Source organism: Salmo salar, chromosome 16, assembly GCF_965601325.2.
Source record: "Salmo salar chromosome 16, fSalSal1, whole genome shotgun sequence".
NCBI lineage: Eukaryota > Metazoa > Chordata > Actinopteri > Salmoniformes > Salmonidae > Salmo > Salmo salar.
The window spans coordinates 16,656,218-16,681,630 of NC_138306.1; the positions used below are offsets into that span (position 1 = coordinate 16,656,218).

General features: G+C 42.3%; 1 protein-coding gene across 1 annotated transcript; it reads right to left on the minus strand.

The window, feature by feature from the left end:
• Nucleotides 1-69: 69 nt before the first annotated feature.
• ttc38 (tetratricopeptide repeat domain 38) lies at nt 70-22,872 on the minus strand. The gene is made up of 14 exons (XM_014147918.3): nt 22,631-22,872; nt 22,020-22,097; nt 16,906-16,987; nt 16,126-16,300; nt 12,729-12,902; nt 10,737-10,812; nt 10,383-10,502; nt 9,948-10,007; nt 9,689-9,727; nt 7,732-7,813; nt 7,406-7,580; nt 3,088-3,247; nt 1,547-1,620; nt 70-552 (listed from the first exon to the last, which is right to left on the minus strand). The coding sequence occupies exons 1-14, from the start codon at nt 22,658-22,660 to the stop codon at nt 465-467; spliced, it is 1,413 nt and encodes a 470-aa protein (XP_014003393.2). The 5' UTR covers nt 22,661-22,872; the 3' UTR covers nt 70-464.
• Between the last annotated feature and the right edge of the window lie 2,541 nt (nt 22,873-25,413).

Sequence of the window (25,413 nt, forward strand, 5' to 3'; positions counted from 1 at the left end):
GGTTTAGTGGTGTGCTGTATAGACCGTATGGAAGTGTGTTATTATATGCTGGACTTAGATGACTAAAGGTTGACATTGAAAGTGTTTATTTATTACATGATTTTAAATATGATTTATATTGACATGAGGATATTCTTTTCTGAAAATGACGTATTATTTATATTTCAAAGTGTGTTTGCTAATATAATTTGCTATATAACATACTGTAAATGTTGTGTTACAGAACATTCAATTGAACATAACATTTTCATAAATGTTGAAGGTATACAAAACATCATTGGATATTGATCATTGATAATAGACCGTGTTGAGGATCCAGGTGATCGTTTCTATTAGGTCCATGTACCTGAAGAATAAAGGCCATATTCTTCCACCAAACATCCAGTCAATTTGGGAAGGGTACCTCTGCAGTAGCCCCTGGTCCAGACTCAGTGTCATCCAGCTTTAGGCCCTCTGTGCCCAGGCTAGGCATGCAGGACATGGGCTCTCTGGATCAGCCGGTCAGTGAGGGGAGAGTTGGGCTTAGCTGCCTCACGCTCCACCAACAGACATCTCCAGGAGGACAGCACAACACAAGACAAAAGGACAGTTCTAGATTGAGTTCTTTAAGTAGAACATCTAACTGGAGAACAAAAAGGCTCTCAGCAATGGTAATCAGTAGATACAGAACACAGAGAATTGTGTCTCTATTGCACCCAGACACGCTTGCATTTTACAGACTTCAGGGGTGTCAATAAGGACAAGCTTAGCCATGGGAACATAGTGATGAAATTCAACAGTCAAGATTGCACTGTCGAGATATTGTTTTTTCTTCTACTCCCCTAACGAGGGCGCGCAGGGAGCAGAAGACGAGAGAAAATAAAATCTTACTGGACAGAGGACCATTTTCTTAGTCATGTGTATTATACTATACAAATATTGTACAGATAAATCAATATTGTGTATTTAGCCATTCCCTTTTGTTGGGTTCTAACTTAAAACGTATTCTTGTCATTATATAAAGAACTTATTGATTACGTTACATGTATAATAAATGCAAGCGTCAAGGATCGATGAAGGGTGAATAGGAACTCTGTGTATGAAAAGTTACTACGAGAGAAAAGGGAAAAACAGTATGACCGAGGTCTGTCGAGTAAGGCGAATAGAACGTCACTTGTAAACATCATGGAGAAGTGACCAGATAAAGAGTAGCTGCTACCAGATGGCTCGATCACGAAGACAACAGCACAAGAGACAGTACTGGGCTACAGATAGCAGTTGAGAAGTTACACCCCTAATCTCATCTTGACATATAAATGGTTGTTTGATCATGTGCAAAGTGTGATTGCAGCTGAGGCACCCAGTGGGGTGAATAAAACAGGTTAAAATGTTTTACTAGTTGGACGTTTGAGTTAACTCTGTTCAGAACTTTTTTTTTCTCATCAATGTCTATTTTTTCGGCATCTACGTCAATGTCCAATCACAGTGACACAGTATTGAAGCTAATAACACAGCAAATCGGCGCAAAAAGCCTTTCAATTGGAGGCAGCCCATCAATGTATTTTACCTGGCTAATTTCTGGTGATGGGTCACTCCTGACTTCATTGCTGCGTGAATCAGCAGCAGATTAAAGACATCTCTCTGAGAAATGGAACAAACAAGGTAATTACAATACACACTAGACACAACATATGTTTTTACCACAGAACATACTGTGTCTACCCCTCTGGATCATATTCACTAGGGCACACCATTTCAAAAGGTTGTGCAACAGAAAAAAACATCTTAATGGACAAGTTCGGGTAGCACCTGCCCGTTTGCTTCCGTTTACATTTTACATTTTAGTCATTTAGCAGACGCTCTTATCCAGAGCGACTTACAAATTGGTGCATTCACCTATAATATCCAGTGGAACAACCACTTTACAATAGTGCATCTAAATCTTTTAAGGGGGGGGTTAGAAGGATTACTTTATCCTATCCCAGGTATTCCTTGAAGAGGTGGGGTTTCAGGTGTCTCCGGAAGGTGGTGATTGACTCCGCTGTCCTGGCATCGTGAGGGAGCTTGTTCCACCATTGGGGTGCCAGAGCAGCGAACAGTTTTGACTGGGCTGAGCGGGAACTGTGCTTCCTCAGAGGTAGGGAGGCGAGCAGGCCAGAGGTGGATGAACGGAGTGCCCTTGTTTGGGTGTAGGGCCTGATCAGAGCCGTTTCTTGCCAAGTGAATACGACCCTGCTGTTGTACCCATAGAAATAAGAATGAATAGAAAGGGCATCTCCATTCAGGTCAATGATAACATAATGGGTATACCGGCAGCCATTTTGAGTGTACAGTTCCCATGCCAGGAAGTAAAAGCAGGAAGAGTAGCCTTCAATCTGGGCTGTGATTTGTTGAGTCATCTCTACTGACATTACATGAGCCACATCAGTTAGCGTCATTTAAATGTCAATCCAGCATCATTTAGCAGACGCTCTTATCCAGAGTGACTTACAAATTGGTGCATTCACCTTAAGATATCCAGTGGAACAACCACTTTACAATAGTACATCTATATCTTTTTTGGGGGGGGGGGGTTAGAAGGATTACTTCATCCTATCCCAGGTATTCCTTAAAGAAGTGGGGTTTCAGGTGTCTACGGAAGGTTGACAGAACATTCCAAATTACCATGGAAATGATTGCATCACAATACCAGGCAGCCATCGAGTGTACCCGTGAGTTTACCAGTCAATTGCCAGGGTCAGAGCTTCCAAGCCCATTCATTCTTATTTCTATGGTTGTACCTAAATAGGGATAGTTTTCCTATGGACAGTGCTTAAGGATGATTGCATTGTGGTTAAATAAACACAGGGTTAAATGATTTATCACTCATTGCATTGTGCTTTACATCCCCATCCCGATAGGCCTATTAGAAACACAGACTGCCATAGCCTGAATGCCTCAGTGAGTGTACGTCAAAGGTCCTTTTCTCTGACATAGATTATATCTATTCCTGGTCTAAAAAGCACTTCCAAAAGGACATTCCCTATTAAATTATTTTTACTTCAGGCGTAGGTTTCAAAGCCCATAGAGCTCCTGAAAACCCTGATGGTTCACAAAATTGGGGCTCACCTGCGCGTCACTGCCTCCTATCTCCATCATGCGGTAGCGTATGGGCTGCAGGAGCTCCACGGCGCGGCTGTAGTTGCCCTGGTCGTACTCCAGCAGGGCCTGACACATGGGCAGCCCCACGCTGCCAGCCAGCTGGTGCTGGTGGTTCTCCTCTGGAACACTAGACACACAGCAGGAGAGAAGATCGAAGACAATAGAGATGTCAAAAGCCCTATTATACTTACAAAAAAAATGTATGCTCTCACTGAACTGTATGCGATCCCTGCAGAAATGGAGCCAACAACCATGGTGTTACTAGCAAAACGAGGTCTGAGGTTTATTCTGGACTGTATAATACAGTTCATGACCAGAAGCTTCAGGGTTTCATCCTTACACAGCCAGACTAAAAGGTAAATTGGATTTACAAAACATTGTAGGATTAACATTTGATAAATGGATACTGTAGGGCATTACTGCATGCGATTGCGGAAGAGAGAAAGGTGTGAAACTGTCTAAAACGACAACACATCCCACCAGACAGAGTTGCTTTCATAAAATCTCTAGCCTAGACCATGCATTCCAATATGATTCCTAGACATTGGTGTGAGACAGGGTTGCATTTTATCACCTATTCAGTTCTTAATGTATATTTATGATCTTACTCTGGCCATCAAAGCCCTAGAAAAAGGTGTCTGTCTAAACAATGAACAAGTGTCTGTTCTTTTATATGCAAATGAAATCGTATTGAGCTCTGAAACTGAAGATGAGCTTCAAGAAAATGGTAAATGTTGTTAACTGATGTGAACAATGGAAACTGAATATCAATGTAGACAAAAAGTAGTACACTATAGGAACTAAAACACTTAGAACACCTTTAATGTTCTCCTGTGGTCCTGTCATATTAACGTTGTCAGTGAGCACAAGTATCTGGGGTTGATTATTAATACATTTTTGGATTACAATGTGTCTGTTAAGTATGAAGCTAACCATGGAAATTGTGCCCTTTTGTGCCATCATTACAAAAGTGTAAAACCATGGATGGCCTACCTTTTAAATGTGTATGTACTTTCTGTATTGATGGGTCCATTGAAACTGAAGCTCATACAACGAGATAAGGGATGATCTTTGTCAGGTGTCCAGCCAAAATTAACATTTTCACGGTCTTGATGAAAATAAATAATGACGTTTTATCCGGTAACAATAATGAAAATGCCTGCGCCAAAGCCTGCCACCGTATCCTCCAACGGAGAGGTTTCTTTAGATGTGCCTGATTGTCCTTTCATTCACTGTACCTTGCTTATGCAAACGTGTATAGATGATGTAATGCATTATAGATGACGTCTGTACCATGATTGACAGATTTTTGAGACACTAAAAACACTCAACAATGTGGTTTTAAAGAAATCAGTTTTTTTGTGTATAATAGTGGAGTGATAAATGTTTTCTAACTCTGCATTCATCACTGTTCACAAACACGGAAACATAAACGGAAGCCTCAAAGAAATAAAATAAACGATGAGTATAATTTTTGGTAGCCTACTCTGTCACCGTACTTATATTTTGGTATTATTTGGGGAATTACACTCGACCACTAGGACCAGACAAATGGTGGTGGTAAACATCAGGCGATCTATAAAGACACATGGTGTGTGTGGCTGGGGGATCTCACCAAACAATGCAAGAAACACCAAATAAGATACAAAGGATTACTACAGTCAACTCTACGGATCAACACGCATTTAAGATAGCCACTGTTGCTAAGTGTGAGGCTCGTAAAGAACAAGTCTATTAGCTAACATCCACTCACCTGGTGACATTGGCTAGTTAGAACGTTTTTATTTTCCAGATTTTTATTTAACCAGGTAGGCCAGTTGAGAACAAGTTCTCATTTTCAACTGCGACATGGCCAAGATAAAGCACAGCAGTGCAACAAAAACAACTACACAGAGTTACACATAAACGCACGGTCAATAACACAATAGAAAAATATATGTACAGTGTGTGCAAATGCAGAAGAGTAGGGAGGTGAGGCAATAAATAGGCCATGGAGACAAAATAATTACACTTTCGTATTAACACTGGAGTGATAGATGTGCAGATGATGATGTGCAAGTAGAGATACTGGGGTGCAAAAGAGCAAGAGGGTAAGTAATAATATGGGGATGAGGTAGTCGTGTGCTATTTACAGATTGGCTGGCTGTGTACAGGTACAGTGATCGGTAAGCTGCTCAGACAGCTGATGCTTAAAGTTAGAGGGAGATATAAGACTCCAGCTTCAGTGATTTTTGCAATTCGTTCCAGTCACTGGCAGCAGAGAACTGGAAGGAAAGGCGGCCAAAATAAGTGTTGGATTTGGGAATGACCAGTGAAATATACCTGTTGGAGCGCCTGCTACGGGTGGGTGTTGCTATGGTGACCAGTGAGCTGAGATAAGGCGGGGCTTTACCAAGCATAGACTTATAGATGACCGGGAGCCAGTGGGTTTGGCAACGAATATGTACTGAGGGCCAGCCATCGAGAGCATACAGGTCGCAGCGGTGGGTAGTATATGGAGCTTTGGTGACAAAACAGATGGCACTGTGATAGCAAACTGGAGGTAGTCTAAGTAGAGTGTTGGAGGCTATTTTGTAAATGACATCGCCGAAGTCAAGGATGGGAAGGATAATCAGTTTTACGAGGGTATGTTTGGCAGCATGAGTGAAGGAGGCTTTGTTGCGAAATTTTGGATTGGAGACGCTTAATGTGAGTCTGGAAGGAGAGTTTACAGTCTAACCAGACACCTAGGTATTTGTAGTTGTCGACATATTCCAGGTCAGAACCGTCCAGAGTAGTGATGCTAGTCAGACGGGCGGGTGCGGCCAGCAATCGGTTGAAGAGGATGCACTTAGTTTTACTAGCATTTAAGAGCAGTTGGAGGCCACGGAAGGAGTTTTGTATGGCGTTGAAGCTCGTTTGGAGGTGTCCAAAGAAGGGCCAGATGTATATAGAATGGTGTCGTCTGCGTAGAGGTGGATCAGGGAATCACCAGCAGCAAGAGCAACGTCATTGATATATACAGAGAAAAGAGAGTCGGCCCGAGAATTGAACCCTGTGGCACCCCCATAGAGACTGCCAGAGATCCGGACAACAAGCCCTCCAAATTGACACACTGAACTCTGAGAAGTAGTTGGTGAACCAGGCGAGGCAGTCATTTGAGAAGCCAAGGCTATTGAGTCTGCTGATAAGAACACGGTGATTGACAGAGTCGAAAGCCTTGGCCAGGTCGATGAAGACGGCTGCACAGTACTGTCTTTTATCGATGGCGGTTATGATATTGTTTAGGACCGTGGAGCATGGCTGAGGTGCACCCATGACCAGCAAGTGGAAAGCATGGCCAGCTGTAGAAAAATGCTCATTGAAATGATCGATTATCGGTGGTGACAGTGTTTCCTATCCTCAGTGCAGTGGGCAGCTGGGAGGTGCTGCTCTTATTCTCCATGGACTTTACAGTGTCCGAAAACTTTTTGAAATTAGTGCTACAGGAAACCAATTTCTGTTTGAAAAAGCTAGCCTTAGCTTTCTTAACGGACTATAATCGGTTCCCGACTTCCCTGAAAAGTCGCATATTGCAGGGGCTATTTGATGCTAATGCAGAACGCCACAGGATGTTTTTGTGCTGGTCAAGGGCAGTCAAGTCTGGGGTGAACCAAGGGCTATATCTGTTCTTAGTTCTACATTTTTTTTTGAATGGGGCATGCTTATTTAATTAAGATGGTGAAGAAAGCACTTTTGAAGAGCAACCAGGCATCCTCTACTGATGGGATGAGGTCAATATCCTTCCAGGATACCCGGATGCAAATTGTCATAACAGAAAGCATTACGCAAGCAAAATTAATTGACCAAAAGCGCATGCATCCCAGTCGGCCAATTCAAAATAGCAGCAAAATGGAATTGAGTTTCTCTCCTCACTTTGGGAATTGATTTTTCCCCTCTCAAAAAGCTGCACTGGCCCAAAGGTGCCTTGGCTGCCTCCACGCTACATTTTCCTGTTACATAACAATCAGAAACATGACAACTGCCCAGGATTGGATTTTTTGGCAGAAGGGGTTGTTCGCTGAGGAACAGTGTATAGAGCCTGTGGTCAGGGGTGTCAGAACACATTACAGCCACGCACGTAAACACCACAACCTATGGGAGAGCGCAACAGAGAGCGAGCAACCCTGAGCTCTCTCTCCACTCTGAGGCTTATCCCTCTCACCCCACCAGCCATACTCCCACTCGTTTTCTCCTCGTGTGTTATGTAAGGGGGCTGTGTAGGAGTTTCATAAGCCAGCAGTGGTAGCGGTGGTGTGGTGCTCACTTTGCCCGCTCCCGGAGGCCCTCCAGCAGGCGCTGGGACTGGGCCGCTCCCCCGGACTCCTTGGCTCCCAGCGACGACATGAGGAAGTGGAGGTCGTTGAACACCAGCACATGGTCGTCAGTGTGGGGCTCTGTGAGTTGTTGCAGCTCCCGCCAGCGGTCCTTCACGCACACACCTGACACACAGGAAGAAAGTAAATCATCAAGACACACAAACATTGAACACAGGCCTATCGATAAGACACGCACACACTTGATTAGACACTAGTTACACATAGTAAGTTGAGTGCATGTAACAGTTAGGCTGGAGCAGTAAGCACGTCTAACCCTCCATCTCCAGTCTGTAGAGTAGAGAGCAGGCGTCCACAGTGTCCAGCATGGCCCCTGAAGCCCTACCACGCCGAGACACCTGAGGGGAAACAGTTACTTCTGTTCAGTACACAGACTTCAGCCATATGGGTGACTATGTGTTAAAATGCCTCTCCAACAAGGGAATATCAATTTGCTCATACTTGCTTTACTTTCTAGAATTGATACAGTAGTTCCCTATCCATTCCCAATGTACCAATAAAATAATAAGGGCAGACTTGACTGCTGTATTTAAGCTATAAGGCACGAGGTGGTGTGGTATATGGCTGTTCTTATGCACGCCGCAACGTGGAGGGCTTGGATTGGCCATATACCACTAACCCCCGAGGTGCCTTATTGCTATTATAAACTGGTTACCAATGTAATTAGAGCAGTAAAAATATACGGTCTGATATACCACGGCTGTCAGCTAATCAGCATTCAGGGCTCGAACCACCCAGTTTATTTAGCATATTATAAAATTACAGCATATGTTCCGGAGACACAATGTAGCTGATAACCAAATCAAAATATATTTTACATTTGAGATTCTTCAAAGTAGCCACCCTTTGCCTTGATGACAGCTTTGCACACTCTTGGCATTATCTCAACCAGCTTCAGGAGGTAGTCACCTGGAATGCATTTCAGTTAACTTGTGGAATTTCTTTCCTTCTGAATGCGTTTGAGCCAATCACTTGTGTAGTGACAAGGCAGAGGTAGTATACAGAAGATAGGGCTATTTGGTAAAAGACCAAGTCCATATTATGGAAAGAACAGCTCAAATAAGCAGAGAAGTCCATCGGTCAGTCAATACGGAACATTTAAAGAACTTCGAAAGTTTCTTCAAGTGCAGTCGCAAAAACCATCAGGCACTATGCTGAAACTGGCACTCATGAGGACCGCCACAGGAAAAGAAGACCCAAAGTTACCTCTGCTGCAGAGGTTAAGTTCATTAGAGTTACCAGCCTCAGAAATTGCTGCCCAAATAAATGCTTCAGAGTTCAAGTAACAGACACATCAACTGTTCAGAGGCGACTGCATGAGTCAGGCCTTCACGGTCCAATTGCTGCAAAGAAACCATAACTAAAAGGACATCAATAAGAAGAAGAGACTTGCCTTTGCCAAGAAACACAAGCAATGGACATTAGACCGGTGGAAATCTGTCCTTTTGTCTGATGTGTCCAAATTTGAGATTTTTGGTTCCAACCGCTGTGTCTTTGTGAGACACAGAGTAGGTGAACGGCTGATCTCTGCATGTGTGGTTTCCACCGTGAAGCATGGAGGAGGTGGTGTGATGGTGCTTTGCTGGTGACATAGTGATTTATTTAGAATTCAAGGCACACTTAACCAGCATGGCTACCATAGCATTCTGCAGCAATACGACATCCAATCTGGTTTGCGCTTAGTGGGACGATCATTTGTTTTTCAACAGGACTACTACATGATTCCATATGTGTTATTTCATAGTTTTGATGTCTTCAATATTATTCTACAATGTAGAAAATAGTAAAAAATAAAAGACCCTGGAATGAGTAGTTGTGTCCCATCCACCCACACACACCCAAAAGTAAGTACAGCCTCCCCTCTTCTGGGAAGGCTTTCCACTAGATATTGGAGTTTTAGTGAGGTCTGAAACTCCCTGCAGTAACCTTAGTTACGGCACAGATTTTTTCATTCGCTTTGGATTTACTCTTTGCCCATAAAAATACCACACCGGTCTCATGTTGTGAACAAAAACAGATTGAACTTCTATTTTTGACTTTAGACCTGAATGACACACATTGACCCCAGTCTGCAGCACAATGTAACCACACCATATTGCTTTTACTCTGCTCCCATACAGTAAGTGCTGCTACAGTAGGATTCTTGGAAGGCCTCTGGTACACCGTCTGCGAGGCCAAATTAGTCTTGATGAGAACTTATTGAGAGCACTAACCTGGCTGTCAAATATGTTCAGAGCTGCATCATACTGTCCCTGCGGGGGAGAAAATACAAACAAATTAAAATTGAAAAACAAGTACGAGTCTAAAAGTTAATTACACAGATAATGCACACTAATACAAACATGTCCTACTGTAATCAAATTCACACTTCAAAGAACCCACAGAAAGGTACAACAAATATAAATTGTATCCCAACAGCCCTACTGTCTGATAACAGTGCACTTGACTGGAGTATCTCATTACAATCTGTACCTTTTCGATGAAGTATAGGGCCCAATGCCAGTAGTTATGACAGGCTAGCATGTCACATCCCTGCAAATGAAAACGTCCAAATTAATTACGTATTTACACAGATAGTTGACGCCTAGCCTGGTGCCAGAGCTATATGCAATGACTGTTGGGGCGGCAGGTAGCCTAGTGGTTAGAGCGTTGGGCCAGTAACCGAAAGGTTGCTGGATCGAATCCCCGAGCTGACAAGGTAAAAATCTGTCGTTCTTCCCCTGAAAAGGGCAGTTAACCTGTAGGCCGTCATGGTAAATAATGAATTTGACTTGCCTAGTTAAATAAAAAAAGGTTAAAAATAAATAAAAAAGAAGCTGGCAAGACAGCACAAACAGATCTGGTACCAGGCCATATTGAGGTGTTGAATGACAACATGCAGCAGATGGACTCGTGATGAAAACCCACCACCCAGTCTTTCTCTGTGCTCTCCATGAACTTGAGGCCCTTTTCCACCTCAGCCTTCATCTCGTGGACGTGAGCTACAGAGTGGACACACCAGGCATCCTCCGGGGTTAGAGCCAGGCCCTGGGGGTTAGAGGAGAAGATTGTAGATTGAACTACCTCACATTGGTCAGTCTAGTTGATTGCCAATGCAACGGAAACCTCTGCACAGTAATAGACATCTTCTGAATGTGGTTTGATTGCCATCAAGGTTGGACAATTTAACCAGCGGAGGTCACCGTTGCATGATGACAGAATTAATGATTTACAGCTACAAGTCATTTCCATGGCAAATTGACACCGACAGAAACATCTTACCTCTTTAGCTATTTTCTCAGCCTGGTCATAAAAATGAGTCTCCAGAAGTCCAAAGGAATATAAGCCTTTTAGGTAGCTGCAGGCAAAAGCAAAGTACAAGTATGAAAGCAGTGCTACAGCAATAGCAGACCCGAGGCAAGCTAGCTAGGTCATTATTTGTGTAGTGCATTTAAGGATGAATTATAAACGCCTTATAATAAATAGCCATCAATTTGTTTTATAAAAAAAGAAAAAAAGATGGGATCATTCGATTTGATATCGACTGTTGGGACTCATGGTCTGACTGCCAGTGGTGATTGTTGATCACAGTAAACACTAATATACAGAGGCAATTACTGTCTAGCCGAGACGGAGCCTCTGACGAAATACTACGAGTTATTTAACTAGAATGACCCTCAAGAGTTCACATAATATGAAAAATACAGTACTACCATTGATATGACTGAAACCTTGAGTCTCAAGTTGACAGAAGAATGGTAAAGTACTCTGAAAAATCAACAACAACAAAAAAAACGCAACAATTTCAATGATTTTACTGAGTTACAGTTCATATAAGGAAAATCAGTCAATTGAAATTAATTCATAAGGCCCTAATCTAGACTTCACATGACTTGGAATACAGAGACGCATCTGTTGGTCAGATACCTTTAAAAAAAAAAGCTACATGACATCTCCTTCGCATAGAGTTGATTAGGCTGTTGATTGTGGCCTGTGGAATGTTGTCCCACTCCCTTCAATGACTGCGCAAAGTTGCAGGACATTGTAATGGGAAACGGAACACGTCGATCCAGAGCATCCCACACATGCTCAATGGGTGACATGTCTGGTGAGTATGCAGGCTATGAAAGAACCACCATTTTCAGCTTCCAAGAATAATGTACAAATTCTTGCGTCATGCATTATCGTGCTGAAACATGTCAGCGGATGAACGGCACGACAATGGGCCTCAGAATCTCATCATGGTATCTCTGTGAATTCAAATAGCCAGCATTAAAAACGCTATTGTGTTCGTTGTCCGAAGCTTATGCCTGCCAATACAATAACCCCACCGCCACCATGGGGCACTCTGTTCACATCAGCAAACCCCTCGCCCACACAACACCATACACACTGTCTGCCATCTGCCCGGTACAGTTGAAACCGGGATTCATCCATGAAGAGCACACTTATCCAGCATGCCAGTGGCCATCAAAGGTGAGTATTTGCCCACTGAAGTCAGTTATGATGCTAAACTGCAGTCAGGTCAAGACCCTGGTGAGGACGACGAGCACTCAGATGAGTTTCCCTGAGACGGTTTCTGACAGTTTATGCAGAAATTCTTTGGTTGTGCAAACCCACAGTTTCATCAGCTGTCCCGTTGGCTGATCTCAGATGATCCCGCAGGTGAAGAAGCAGAATGTGGAAGTCCTGGGATGGCGTGGTTACACGTGGTCTGTGGTTGTGAGGACGGTTGGGCATACTGCCAAATTCTCTAATACGACGTTGGAGGCAGCTTATGGTAGAAAGATTTACATGAAATTCTCTGGCAACAGCTCTGGTGAGCATTCCTGCAGTCAGCATGCCAATTACACAGTCCCCCAAAACTGTACATTTTTGACTGGCCTTTTATTGTCACCAGCACAAGGTGTTTAAAATCAGCTTTTTGATAATCCATCCACCTGACAGGCATGGCATATCTTGGCAAATGAGAAATGCTTACTAACATGGATGGAAACAAATAAGTGCACAAAATCAGAGAAATAAGCTTTTTGTGGATATGCAACATTTCTGGGATATTTTATTTCAGCTCATGAAACCAACACTGTACAAGTTGCATTTATATTTTTGCTTAGTGTAAATGCCATGAACCTATCACAATGCCCCGACAATCAGATAAGACCCCCTTGGTACAATCAAACAACAGCATATCCTCAGAGTACAAAAAAGACCCATGTGCAATTGTGTAATGACTACCTGGGGGGGGGGGGGGGCTTCCAATGAGGCAACACCTACCTATAGAGAGGCATGTGGGGCTTCCAGTGAGGCAGCACCCGGGCCACAGAGTCTCTCATCTGGGTCTGGGCCCCCAGGTAGAAGAAGCCGTCATGGGCAAACTTCAGGGCGAGCAGGTCAGTAGGGTGTTCCACTAGGATCTCCTCCCAAACATCACACGCCTTAGGGAAACCCCTACAGGGGACAGCCATTAGTTATTCTCTATTGTCTCAAGTCACATTAAAACCGAAGGAACGCAATGAAAGCAATCAACATCAGATCAAATGAGAGATGTTACCTTGGTTTTAGATTGGAGTTGTGCTACATAACTGTGCTCTCTGAGATTCATATTATTTCTCTATTGCTTAGATGTGTTTGTAGACTTTTTGAGGAAGGAACTGTTTTTAGAAGCATGTGCCCAAGTCATAAGGCTGAGTCCCCTGGTAAAAACAAAGATACTGGTGTGTGAATGGCCTGTTTTGTTGGGTGACCTCAATTCTCCAGGGTATTCCTTTGACCCGGTTCCAATGCTATTACACAAGATGAGCCGAACAGATGCGGTTTTGTTTTCGCTTGTGGAATCTCTTCTGCTGTCCAAGATTTGGACCTGAATATCAGTGCTATTACAGTTCTATTGTCACCTGGGAGCAATAAAGTAAATCAGGGCCCTTATCCACTAAGCGTCTCAGAGTAGAAGATGGGAGGAGAGAGACATTTTACTCTTACGGGTAAAAATCTATGCATGAAGCCTCTTTCGTCATAAGCGTCACACCTAGTCAGATATTTAGGAGACCACATAAGCTATCCTAACCAGTTAAGTGTTACTAGCAGGTGTCTTGATAATAGAAAAATGCAGCGAGTCAGTGGTTCCTGCACCACATCCAAATGCTTTGGAGTTCTTAAAATAATGGTTTTGATACTTCTATATGATCAATCCATAATTAACTTAGACCTACAGTACCTGTAAAAAGTTTGGACACACCTACTCCAAGGGGTTTTCTTTATTTTTACTATTTTCTACATTGTGGAATAATAGTGAAGAAATCAAAACGAATGATATAACATTTGGAATCATGTAGTAACCAAAAAAGTGTTAAATCAAAATATATTTAATATTTTAGATTCTTCAAAGTAGCCACCCATTGCCTTGACAGCTTTGCAAATGCTAGGCATTCTCTCAACCAGCTTCAACTGGAATGCTTTTCCAACAGTGTTGAAGGAGTTCCCCCATATGCTGAGCACTTGTTGACTGCTTTTCCTGCAGTTGTCCAACTCATCCCAAACCATCTCAATTGGGTTGAGATCAGGTGATTGTGGAGGCCAGGTCATCTGATGCAACACGCCTGGAGGTGTGTTGGATCATTTTCCTATTGAAAATGAAATGATAGTCCAACTAGGCGCAAACCATATGGGATGACATACTGCTGCGGTAGCCATGCCGGCAAAGTGTGCCTTGAATTCTAAATTAAATCACTCACAGTGTCACCAGCAAAGCATCCCCACACCATCACTCCATGCTTCACGGTGGGAACCACACATGCAGAGATCATCCGTTCACTTACTCTGCGTCTCAGTGGTTAGAACCAAAAATCTCAAATTTGGACTCATCAGACCAAAGGACAGATTTCCACCGGTCTAATGTCCATTGGTCGTGTTTCTTGGCACAAGCAAGTCTCTTCTTATTTTTGGTGTCCTTTAGTAGTGGTTTCTTTGCAGCAATTCGAACATAAAGGCCTGATTCACGTAGTCACCTCTGAACAAATGATGTTGAGATCTGTCGGTTACTTGAACTCCGTGAAGCATTTATTTGGCCTGAAATTTCTGAGGCTGGTAACTCTAATGAACTTAACCTCTGCAGCAGATGTAACTCTGGGTCTTCCTTTCCTGTAGCAGTCCTCATGAGAGCCAGTTTCATCATAGCGCTTGATGGTTTTTGCGACTGTACTTGAAGAAACTTAAAGTTACTGAAATGTTCTGCATTGACTGACCACGTCCTAAAGTAATAACGGACTATCATTTCTCTTTGCTTATTTGAGCGGTTCTTGTCATAATATGGACTTGGTCTTTTACCAAATAGGGCTATCTTCTGTATACCACCCCTACCTTGTTACAACACAACTGATTGGCTCAAATGCATTAAGGAAAGACATTCCCCAAATTAACAAGGCACTCTTGTTAATTGAAATGCATTCCAGGTAACTACCTCATGAAGCTGGTTGAGAGAATGCCAAGAGTGTGCAAAGCTGTTATCAAGTCAAAGGGTGGCTACTTTGAAGAATCTAAAATCTAAACTATATTTTTTGTTTAACACTTTTTTGGTTACTTCATGATTCCATGTGTTATTTCATAGTTTTGATATCTCCACTATTATTTTACAATGTAGAATGTAAAGAAAAACCCTTGAATGAGTAAGTGTCCAAATGTTTGACTGGTGCTGTACCTCTTGCACTTCTGACAATGATTTCACGAGGCCTATTACACATACCTGAATACTTATAACCACTAAGCTAATAAACATGTTTTGCTTTTTTACTATTTAATTACCTATATCATGTTATTTCAAGTTATCCTTTTGGAGCACAACATCACATTGTTAAAAAATATGTCTACATTGGGTATGCCTATAAGTTGGGCAATTGAAGGCATCTAGTCCTTATGTTAACGTTGTATGCAACATTATTGGCAAGTGTAATCATTAGGCTGATTCTGTTGCAAAACGTCTTGCAACAGAAACCGGTCACTCCAAATGGAAAATGCAAACAAGAGTTTCTATTGGACAAACTCAGGTAGGGCCCTCCCCGCTTCGTTCCGTTTAGTTCTTAAAATGGTAAACGGGTTCTTTAATAAATACACCCCTACTGTACCAAACTGATTTGGAGATGTTAAAACGGGAGTGACAAGTGTGTTGACATAACGGTAATATTGTCCAAATTCTGCTTTTAACAACCATCAGAATTGGTTATGCAGGACAACATTAGGCAATAATTAAGGGTCAGCAAAATGATCGTGCCAGGTGTCAATTAGATCAGACTTTTTACCATTGCAACATTTGATGTACAGTCACATTCACCGTGGTTGTCTGAAGCGCGTTATCTATAGAGTTCACAGATGGCGATGCCGTACTGCGATTGGATATTCCCCATCATTTTGCAGCAAAGTCAAAGAGTGTCATCACCAGCTTTCCTTTGCGGTAACTCCAACTGTCGGGATGACCAGCTGAGAAACTTTTATGAGTTGATTTTACTCCTGGCTCAGTTTGTCTGGGCAGTGTACTACCATCATCCTAAAACCTACCCTTAGCTGGGAGTTTGTTGTCGTTTTAAAATAGGTTAACAGGATTCCTAGGACTTTTTCTGAAATGTTTTGTGGCTACGGACCCAGATCACTCTCAGATCTCCAGTGGTTCCCTGGTTCTCACCCCTTGGAGAAGTGTTCCATGGCCCTGACGTGCAGCCTCTCCCTGGTGGTAATGTCCTGCTGGATCTGGCCGAGCTCTACGGTCCTCTTCACCGCGCTGGCCAGGCGCTCGTTCAGAAGAACCGAACTCCCTGTCCCCACCAGCTCCAGCCCCGTGCTGATCACATGACCCATCACTACAGGGCACAGAGACACTTTTTATAAGTCTGAAGGCCTAGTCAACCCCTAGATAGTCATTCACTATTCTCTCAAAAGCTACAGTAGTGGTGATAAATGTACACCCTCAGAGTTAACATTGGATAGTTGGAATTCAACCTAATAGCTCCAAACCTAGACACTTCAATGATCTGAAAGAATTGTACGGATGTAAAATAATATGGCCATGGCTCCACCTCGTCATCTGAAAGGTAGGTAGAATTTCCACCAGATTGGTTACACCCATCCGCTCCGTTCAGATCTATGAGAAGTGTCCTGACGTAAGGCTAGGGTTGATTTCAGACTGGGACGCTCACAGCACTGTACTACAAATCAATGTTAGCTTAATCCTCAACGTTACAATGGTGTACTGTATTTAGACTGAAGTCCTGAATGTAGCCTACTGAGTGTCATTGCTATAGCCTTAACAATGCTCCAGTAACCTCTTTCAAATGCTTGTTAATAATGTATATTTATGCGCTGAATAGGATTCTGTGCAGGCCTACTAAGGGTTTAACACCCATATAATGCTATCTTTTTATGAGGAAAAATTGATTACCAGAAGTCTCACTATGTTCTTACATACCAAAGTCAGGGTCAGCTGACTTGAGTGCAGAGATGCATCCCTCGACTCCTCCAAGGGTCTCATCATTGCGCCAGGTTACATACTGGGATTTAAGATAACACACAAACCCCCAAAAATTTTACAGAATGTGTTCAGATCATAAAAAGGAACATATTTGTCTCTCTCCGGTAAGTTGATAGGTTTATGTTAGCAATTATACACAATGACCATATTGTTACTTTTTTTTGTCCACAAGGAAAAAGGCTATTTTAGGCTTAGGGGTTAGATTCAAGGTTACAACAGTGTAGGCTCCTTAGGAGGGAAGGGAGGACCATCCTACTCAGTGAATTTCAGAAAAATGTAAAGTGAAACATTAAAAGTGATCCTTTTTACATTTTAGTCATTTACCAGACGGTCTTATCCAGATCGGCTTACAGTTGGTGCATTTAAGATAGCTAGGTGGGACAACCACACATCACAGTAAGTACATTTTTCTTCAATAAAGTAGCTATCAGCAAAGTCAGTAAATTGTGAGTGTTAGTTCACGAAAGGCTATTTTTGTTGATAAAACTATACTTAACAAAAATGTAAACGCAACATGTAAAGTGTTGGTCCAATGTTTCATAAGCTGAATAAAAGTCCCCAGAAAGGTTTCAAATGCAAAAACAAATAAGCTAATTTCTCTCAAATTTTGTGCATACATTTGTTTACACCCATTTAGTGAGCCTTTCTCTTTTGCCAATATACCATCCACCTGACAGGTGTGGCATATAATTGTAATTTTTATTTAACTAGGCAAGTCATTTAAGAACAAATTCTTATTTACAATGACGGCCTAGGAACAGTGGGTTAACTGCCTTGTTCAGGGGCAGAACAACAGATTTTTACCTTGTCAGCTCGGGTTTTCGATCTAGCAACCTTTCGGTTACTGGCCCAAAGCTCTAACCACTAAGCTAATGAAACAGCATTATCATTACACAGGTGCAACTTGTGCTTGGGACAATAAAAGGTCATTCTAAAATGTGCAGTTGTCACACAACACAATGCCACAGATGTCTCATGTTTTGAGAGAGCGTGAAATTAGTATGCTAAGTGCAGGAATGTCCACCAGAGCTGTTGACAGATAATTTAATGTTAACCTGTTGGGGGTAGGGGGCAGTATTTACACGGCCGGATAAAAAACGTACCCGATTTAATCTGGTTATTACTACTGCCCAGAAACTAGAATATGCATATAATTATTGGCTTTGGATAGAAAACACCCTAAAGTTTCTAAAACTGTTTGAATGGTGTCTGTGAGTATAACAGAACTCATATGGCAGGCAAAAACCTGAGAAGATTCTGAACAGGAAGTGGCCTGTCTGACAAGTTCTTGTTCATCTTGGCTCTTTTTATTGAAGACTGAGGATCTTTGCTGTAACGTGACACTTCCTACGGCTCCCATAGGCTCTCAGAACCCGGGAAAAAGCTGAATGATATCGAGGCAGCCCCAGGCTGAAACACATTTGCGCTTTTGGCAAGTGGCCGATCAGAGGACAATGGGCTTAGGCGCGTGCACAAGTCGACCCCATGCTTTATTTTCTTTCGTCTTTTTACCTAAACGCAGATTCCCGGTCGGAATATTATCGCTTTTTTACGAGAAAAATGGCATATAAATTGATTTTAAACAGCGGTTGACATGCTTCGAAGTACGGTAATGGAATATTTAGAATTTTTTTGTCACGAAATGCGTCGTGCTCGTCACCCTTCTTTACCATTTGGATAGTGTCTTGAACGCACGAACAAAATGCCGCTGTTTGGATATAACTATGGATTATTTTGAACCAAACCAACATTTGTTATTGAAGTAGAAGTCCTGGGAGTGCATTCTGACGAAGAACACCTAAGGTAATAAGATTTTTCTTATAGTAAATCTGACTTTGGTGAGTGCTAAACTTGCTGGGTGTCTAAATAGCTAGCCCTGTGATGCCGGGCAATCTACGGAGAATATTGCAAAATGTGCTTTCACCGAAAAGCTATTTTAAAATCGGACATATCGAGTGCATAGAGGAGTTCTGTATCTATAATTCTTAAAATAATTGTTATGCTTTTTGTTAACGTTTATCGTGAGTAATTTAGTAAATTTTTTGTAAATTCACCGGAAGTATGCTAGTTCTGAACGTCACATGCTAATGTAAAAAGCTGTTTTTTGATATAAATATGCACTTGATTGAACAAAACATGCATGTATTGTATAACATAATGTCCTAGGAGTGTCATCTGATGAAGATCATCAAAGGTTAGTGCTGCATTTAGCTGTGGTTTGGATTTATGTGACATTATATGCTAGCTTGAAAAATGGGTGTCTGATTATTTCTGGCTGGGTACTCTGCTGACATAATCTAATGTTTTGCTTTCGTTGTAAAGCCTTTTTGAAATCGGACAGTGTGGTTAGATTAACGAGAGTCTTGTCTTTAAAATGGTGTAAAATAGTCATATGTTTGAGAAATTGAAGTAATAGCATTTCTAAGGTATTTGAATAACACGCCACAGGATTCCACTGGCTGTTACGTAGGTGGGACGATTTCGTCCCGCCGACCCTAGAGAGGTTAATTTCTCTACCATAAGCCACCTCAAACATCATCTTAGAGAATTTGGCAGTATATCCAACCGGACTCACAACCGCAGACCACGTGTGACCACGCCAGCCAAAAACCTCCACATCCGGTTTCTTCACCTGCGGGATCATCGGAGACCAGCCCCCCCGACATTTGATGAAACTGTGGGTTTGCACAACCAAAGAATTTCTGCGCAAACTGTCAAAAACTGTCTCAGGGAAGCTCATCTGCGTGCTCGTCGTTCTCATCAGTGTCTTGACCTGACTGCAGTTCGGCATTGTAGACGACTTCAGTGGGAAAATGCTCACCTTCGATGACCCCTGGCACGCTGCAGAAGTATGCTCTTCATGGATGAAGCCCGGTGTCAACTGTACCGAGCAGGTGGCAGACAGCATGTATAGCGTTGTGTGGGTGAGCGTTTGCTGATGTCAACGTTGTGAACAGAGAGCCACATGCTGGCGGTGGGGTTATGGTATGGGCAGGCATAAGCTACAGACAATGAACACAATTTCATTTTGAATTCACAGAGATACAGTGACGAGATCCTGATGCCCATTGTTGTGCCATTCATCCGCTGCCATCACCTCATGTTTCAGCATGATAATGCACAGCCCCATGTCACAAGGATCTGTACAGAATTCTTGGAAGCTAAAAATGTCCCAGTTCTTCCATGGACTGCATTGGGATTCTCTGGATCGACATGTACGACAGTATGTTCCAGTTCCTGCCAATTTCCAGCAACTTCGTTCGCACAGCTATTGAAGAGGAGTGGGACAACATTCCACTCTATGCGAAGGAGATGTGTCATGCTGCATGAGGAAAATGGTGGCAACACTAGATACTGACCAACAGATGCATATCTGTATTCCCAGTCATGTGAAATCCATAGATTAGAGCCTAATGAATTTAAATTGACTGATTTCCTTATATGAACTGCAACTCAGTAAAATCATTGAAATTGTTGCATGTTGCGTTTATATTTTTGTTCGGTGTAATTATATTCAGGTCACCAAATAACTGATTAAAACAGTTGCAATGAAAGTCTACAGCAGCCTCAACAGAACCCTCTAAGGTAGCACCATGGTGTAGCCGGAGGACAGCTATTTTCCATCCTCCTCGAGGTCCATTGACTTCAATACAAAACCTAGGAGGATCATGGTTCTCACCCCCTTCCATAGACTTACACAGTAATTATGACAACTTCTGGAGGACGTCCTCCAACCTATCAGAGCTCTTGCAGCATGAACTGACATGTTCAACCAATCAAAGAATTTAGAGAATGAATCTAGTTCTGAACACATGAGCTACAGCTATCTAGCACTGAAGTGCATAACGTGTGGTGAGTAGTTGACTCAAAGAGAGAAAGATAATAATTGAACAGTTAAATTAATTTCTTAAATTGAGAAGCAGCAGCGATGAGCGAGAGAGAGCTAGCTATATTTCATTGTATTTTATCTTACCTTTCACCTTCTTACAGTAGCTATCTAATGCAGCTAATTTAGCCAACTCAACAACTTGACTCAAACAGAGAGGAATGCTATTTATGTTAGCTTGCTGGCTAAGGCTATCCAACACTGCATCTCTTCCAAGTCAAGGTAAACTTTCTATTTTATAAATTTATTGCCACGAGGCCCGCCGGCGTAATTGCTAAACTGTTGGCTGTACTGCATGATAGTAAACCCACAATCCAATCCATGTGTACTAACGTGTTAGTTGTAGTAGCTATGTTGACTGTGACGTTAGCTAATACGGTGAGAACGATATAGGCTGCGTAGTGGTTAGCGTTAGCAGTTATGGTATGAAGGTTGGGCTTGGAGAGGTTTTTCACCTGGTCACAGACAGCTGTTGTGTTGTGCATTGAAGTTGACAAGTGAATGGAAAAGGTGATAGAAGGAGAGAGTGTAAATGCAAGAAGGAATTATACAAGAAGCAAAGTGATGACGCTGCATGCAGCTGCTACGAAATGTAATCTGTGTGTGCGGATGATCAGGGGTGTTTTCATTCCACTGACTCTGTTGCAAAACGTTTATTAAACTGAAGCAAACTGAACAAAACGGGGATGGACCTGCCTGAATTTGTCCAATAGAAACTATAGTTTTAGTTGAACTGTTTGGACTAATGATTACACCCCAGACCACCTAGATGCAGGTGGTATTGAATGTGTCACTGTCTGTCACCTTGATTAATCCAATTTGTCTCAACCTCTACTTTATAAACGTTCATTTGTAGGCTAGGTTGTAGCTACCTCATGATGGGTATAGGGCAAATTCAAGTATCATGTAGTAGCATAAACCTAGCGATTGTTACATTGAGCTGGGTGAATGGAATATGAATGAGTCATCCAATATGCTGTAATAGACATAAGGCTATCCTCCCTAATCTTAAATGGCACCAACCGCCACTGGGCTACAATTAGGGTTAGGGATAAGGTTAAGGGAAAATAGGATTTTTAATGGGAATCAATTGTTTGGTCCCCACAAAGACAGTAAAACAAATGTGTGTGTGTTTGTGTGTAGACAGAGCTAATAAAATGACTACCTGTGTGAGTATAGCATCGTACATTTTGCAGGCCTCATTGCTGGATGTGGACAATGGTAGACCCTCTGCCCTCCAAGCCTAAGGAAATAGAAAGCGGTTATCACACTAACCTTATGTCCCTTGAGAGGAAACTAAACTGTTTGCCTTTGGAGACTTTTGTTATCAAGCGGGATTTTAGTGTGTGAAGGAAAATTGTGTCCCTCGGCCAAAGTCTATCTGACTTAATCAGTTCATGAAATTCTAAACATTTTTATTGCCGACAGACACATTCACTGCCTAGGCTACTGCAATAGAAAATCGTTTATCGCGATAAATATGTAGCCTACAAAAGTTACAGTAGCCTATGCAGCTTGCCGTCATGCACATTGATGTTATCGACAAAGACAGGACAATAACGTAAAATGTAATGTATCCATTGTAAATAAAACAACTGTTAACCTCTATCTGAAATGTGGCATTGCCAATCACCAGCGCAGTAGCTTAATGGAAGGAATCAACCTGTGGGATGTAGCCTATTTTCTACTTTCCCGATATCATAGCCTATTGAATTTAAACAATAATAATATGCAATTCAATACATAACACGCGGCTTTGGTCATTGGTTATTTTACCTGACAATCCCTGAAACTAGACGCAATCATTTCTGCTAACTGCAGCGGTCTTCTTTTTCTTTGCGCGTCTAAAAACTTTTCCGTTTCGACTCTGTACACACCCGCCCTTTGTACTGAGGAGACACACAGAAATACCGGAGTGGTTATTTCAACCAGCAAGTAGCTTAGATCAAAATCTGTCAGTGTGTAGAGAATAGACGCCAGGTTTCTTCCTTGTCGCGCCTATATCCCAATTGGAGTACAGCGAAAGTGAAAATTAGGCTACCTTTCAGCAAATTTGTCACAGGTAAATGTTACACATTATGTCGGGTAGATTCTGAGAAAGTTGCCCTTATTTGATGTAGCCTATGTCATAGATAAAACGAGCACTCCTGGTTTTAATTGGGCAAGTATTCAAACTGAGCCATTCATTAGAGAATCCAGACCAAGTTCAGTAGCCAAACGTTGCAGATAGAAATGCATAGAGCCGAGGTGATTTCTTATTCTACATGTCAGAGAGGCATATTTGTTCTACATAGCACATTTATCTGATCTTTAAATCCTGCTGAACGTACACCAGATGTGCTAGTTCTGGAATATACCAAATAATTGGAAATGACAGGGGGTAGCATGCTATGCAGGAGTTCTCTTTCAAGTATTCTTTTCGGCATTTCACTTATGGGATATGCACCCAGCATGTTTGTCAAAAGTATTTATTACACTATGTCGAGTCGTGTGCGTCGGGAAAGGGTGTCCTCCTACCCTATAAAAAGGTCAAACGCAGCATCTCTGGGTCATTCATAACTCTCTTCTCATCAGAAAGCTTATCTCAACATGAGGCATTTTCCAGAACTAGCTAAACTGTCCAGAGAAGTGAGCTTACAACTCGCTCGCTGGGCGCTGTTCTCGGGACTGTGCGGTGGTGACAATTTTACTTTTCCTTCACCATAGTTAGAGAAATTATTTGAGGGAGGAACGGGTACAGCTGTGACACGGCTAACTCATTCACGCCCAAGTTAGCTGTATCGAAACAGTGACTAGTCGTTAGCAAGCTAGCCACCACGCTAGCTAGCTTTTGTGGTTTTACTTCGACAAGAAAGGTTTTTACTAACTACACCAAGCTATCTTTTCTAACTTCTTGTTTCGGAAACGGTATCCGGCCATCACACCGAGTGCCACCATCGGAGATAGCTAGCAATTAGTGGGTTATCAGACTAGCCTACTGTAATATTCATGTGTCAACATACTGAATTATAATTGGATGCATTTTACCGCAGTATCATACTGTGCTATGATTGGTTAAGACCACCCAGATGGTTAGGTCATGGTCAGTTGATCATTGTTGGAGATAAGTGAACATGGAAGTTATAGTTAGCTAATAAAGAGCTACGTTAAGAAATATCCTGTAGTACTGCATTTTATTATTTTGTGCAAAGCGTGCAAAACAAGACATGGTGTCAGAGTAAAAAGTCTTAAAAGATGGATTTTTCTGGAGTTCCTTCACCTCGAATGGACTGGGAGTCTACAAACTTAGCCGATGCATGGCGTAAGTACAAACAGCATGTGGAGCTAATGTTCACAGGTCCTCTGAAGGGAAGAGGAAAAGTGCAGCTACCTGCTCCTCTGGATCGGTGAAAAAGGGAGAGATATTTACAACACATGGACACTTACCGAGGCTGAATCAAAGGTACTGAAAACATACTACGATCGTTTTGAAGCATATGTTGTGCCGAAGACCAATACGATTTTCGCTAGGTACAAATTCCATGAGAAAGTACAGGGAGCTAGCGAGTCTTTTGAACAGTTTGTGGCTGAGCTGCGTCTGCTTGTGAAAGACTGTGATTATGCAAACAAGGATGAGATGGTCAGGGACCGTATTGTATTTGGAATACACTCACCGCGAGTGAGAGAGAAACTTTTGAATGTTGGGTCTGAGCTAATGCTGGACAAAGCTATCGACATAGCCAGATCTCACGAGCTAGCACAGGCTCGGATGAAAACCATTTCGCGCGGCATCACGTGAACAAGCAGTGCACTCAGTCAGGCAGACATCAAAGCACACCGGTGCCCAGAGAGTGCATTTTAGAACGGAGAGAGACATAACTCCAAAACAGTGCGACACAGACTCAAAACGCCCCAAAACAAGTGGATATTGTGGATACCAAGTGCATGGCGAACAAGGAAATTGCCCAGCTAAAGGCAAACAGTGTACTAAATGTGGTAAATGGAATCACTTTGCAAAAGTGTGCAGAGCTTACCGTGGCCACACAGTACACGCAGTGAGTGAAGATGAAATGTCAATCAAAGAGTCAAACGCTGATGAACTGTTTATTGATTCAGTGACACAGAAAAGTCAAATCAGAGACAGAGCAAGCCTTTGCTGACATTGAGATACGAACACAAGGCACAGAGCTAAAGTTCAAACTAGACCAGTGCACAAGGTAACATTATTCCTCTGAATAAGTACCGCAGCTTGACATCTGAGTGCAAGCTACAGCCCACCATGCTTAGACTGACTGCTAATGGTGGTGAACAGCTCCCAGTAAAAGGCACATGCACTTTCAAATGCAAATACAAGGAAAGTGACATGATGTTGGACTTTTACGTTGTTGACACTAGAGCACCTGCAGTGCTAGGTCTTAAAAGCATGTTTAGACATGGACCTCATCAAGCAAGTTTTCAGTGACAGCACCAGTAGAGACAGAAAATGTACTGGAGGAGTTTGCTAATGTTTTTACAGGAATAGGATTATTCCCAGGAGAATGTACCATTCACCTTGACCCAGACGCAACCCCTGTGGTCTA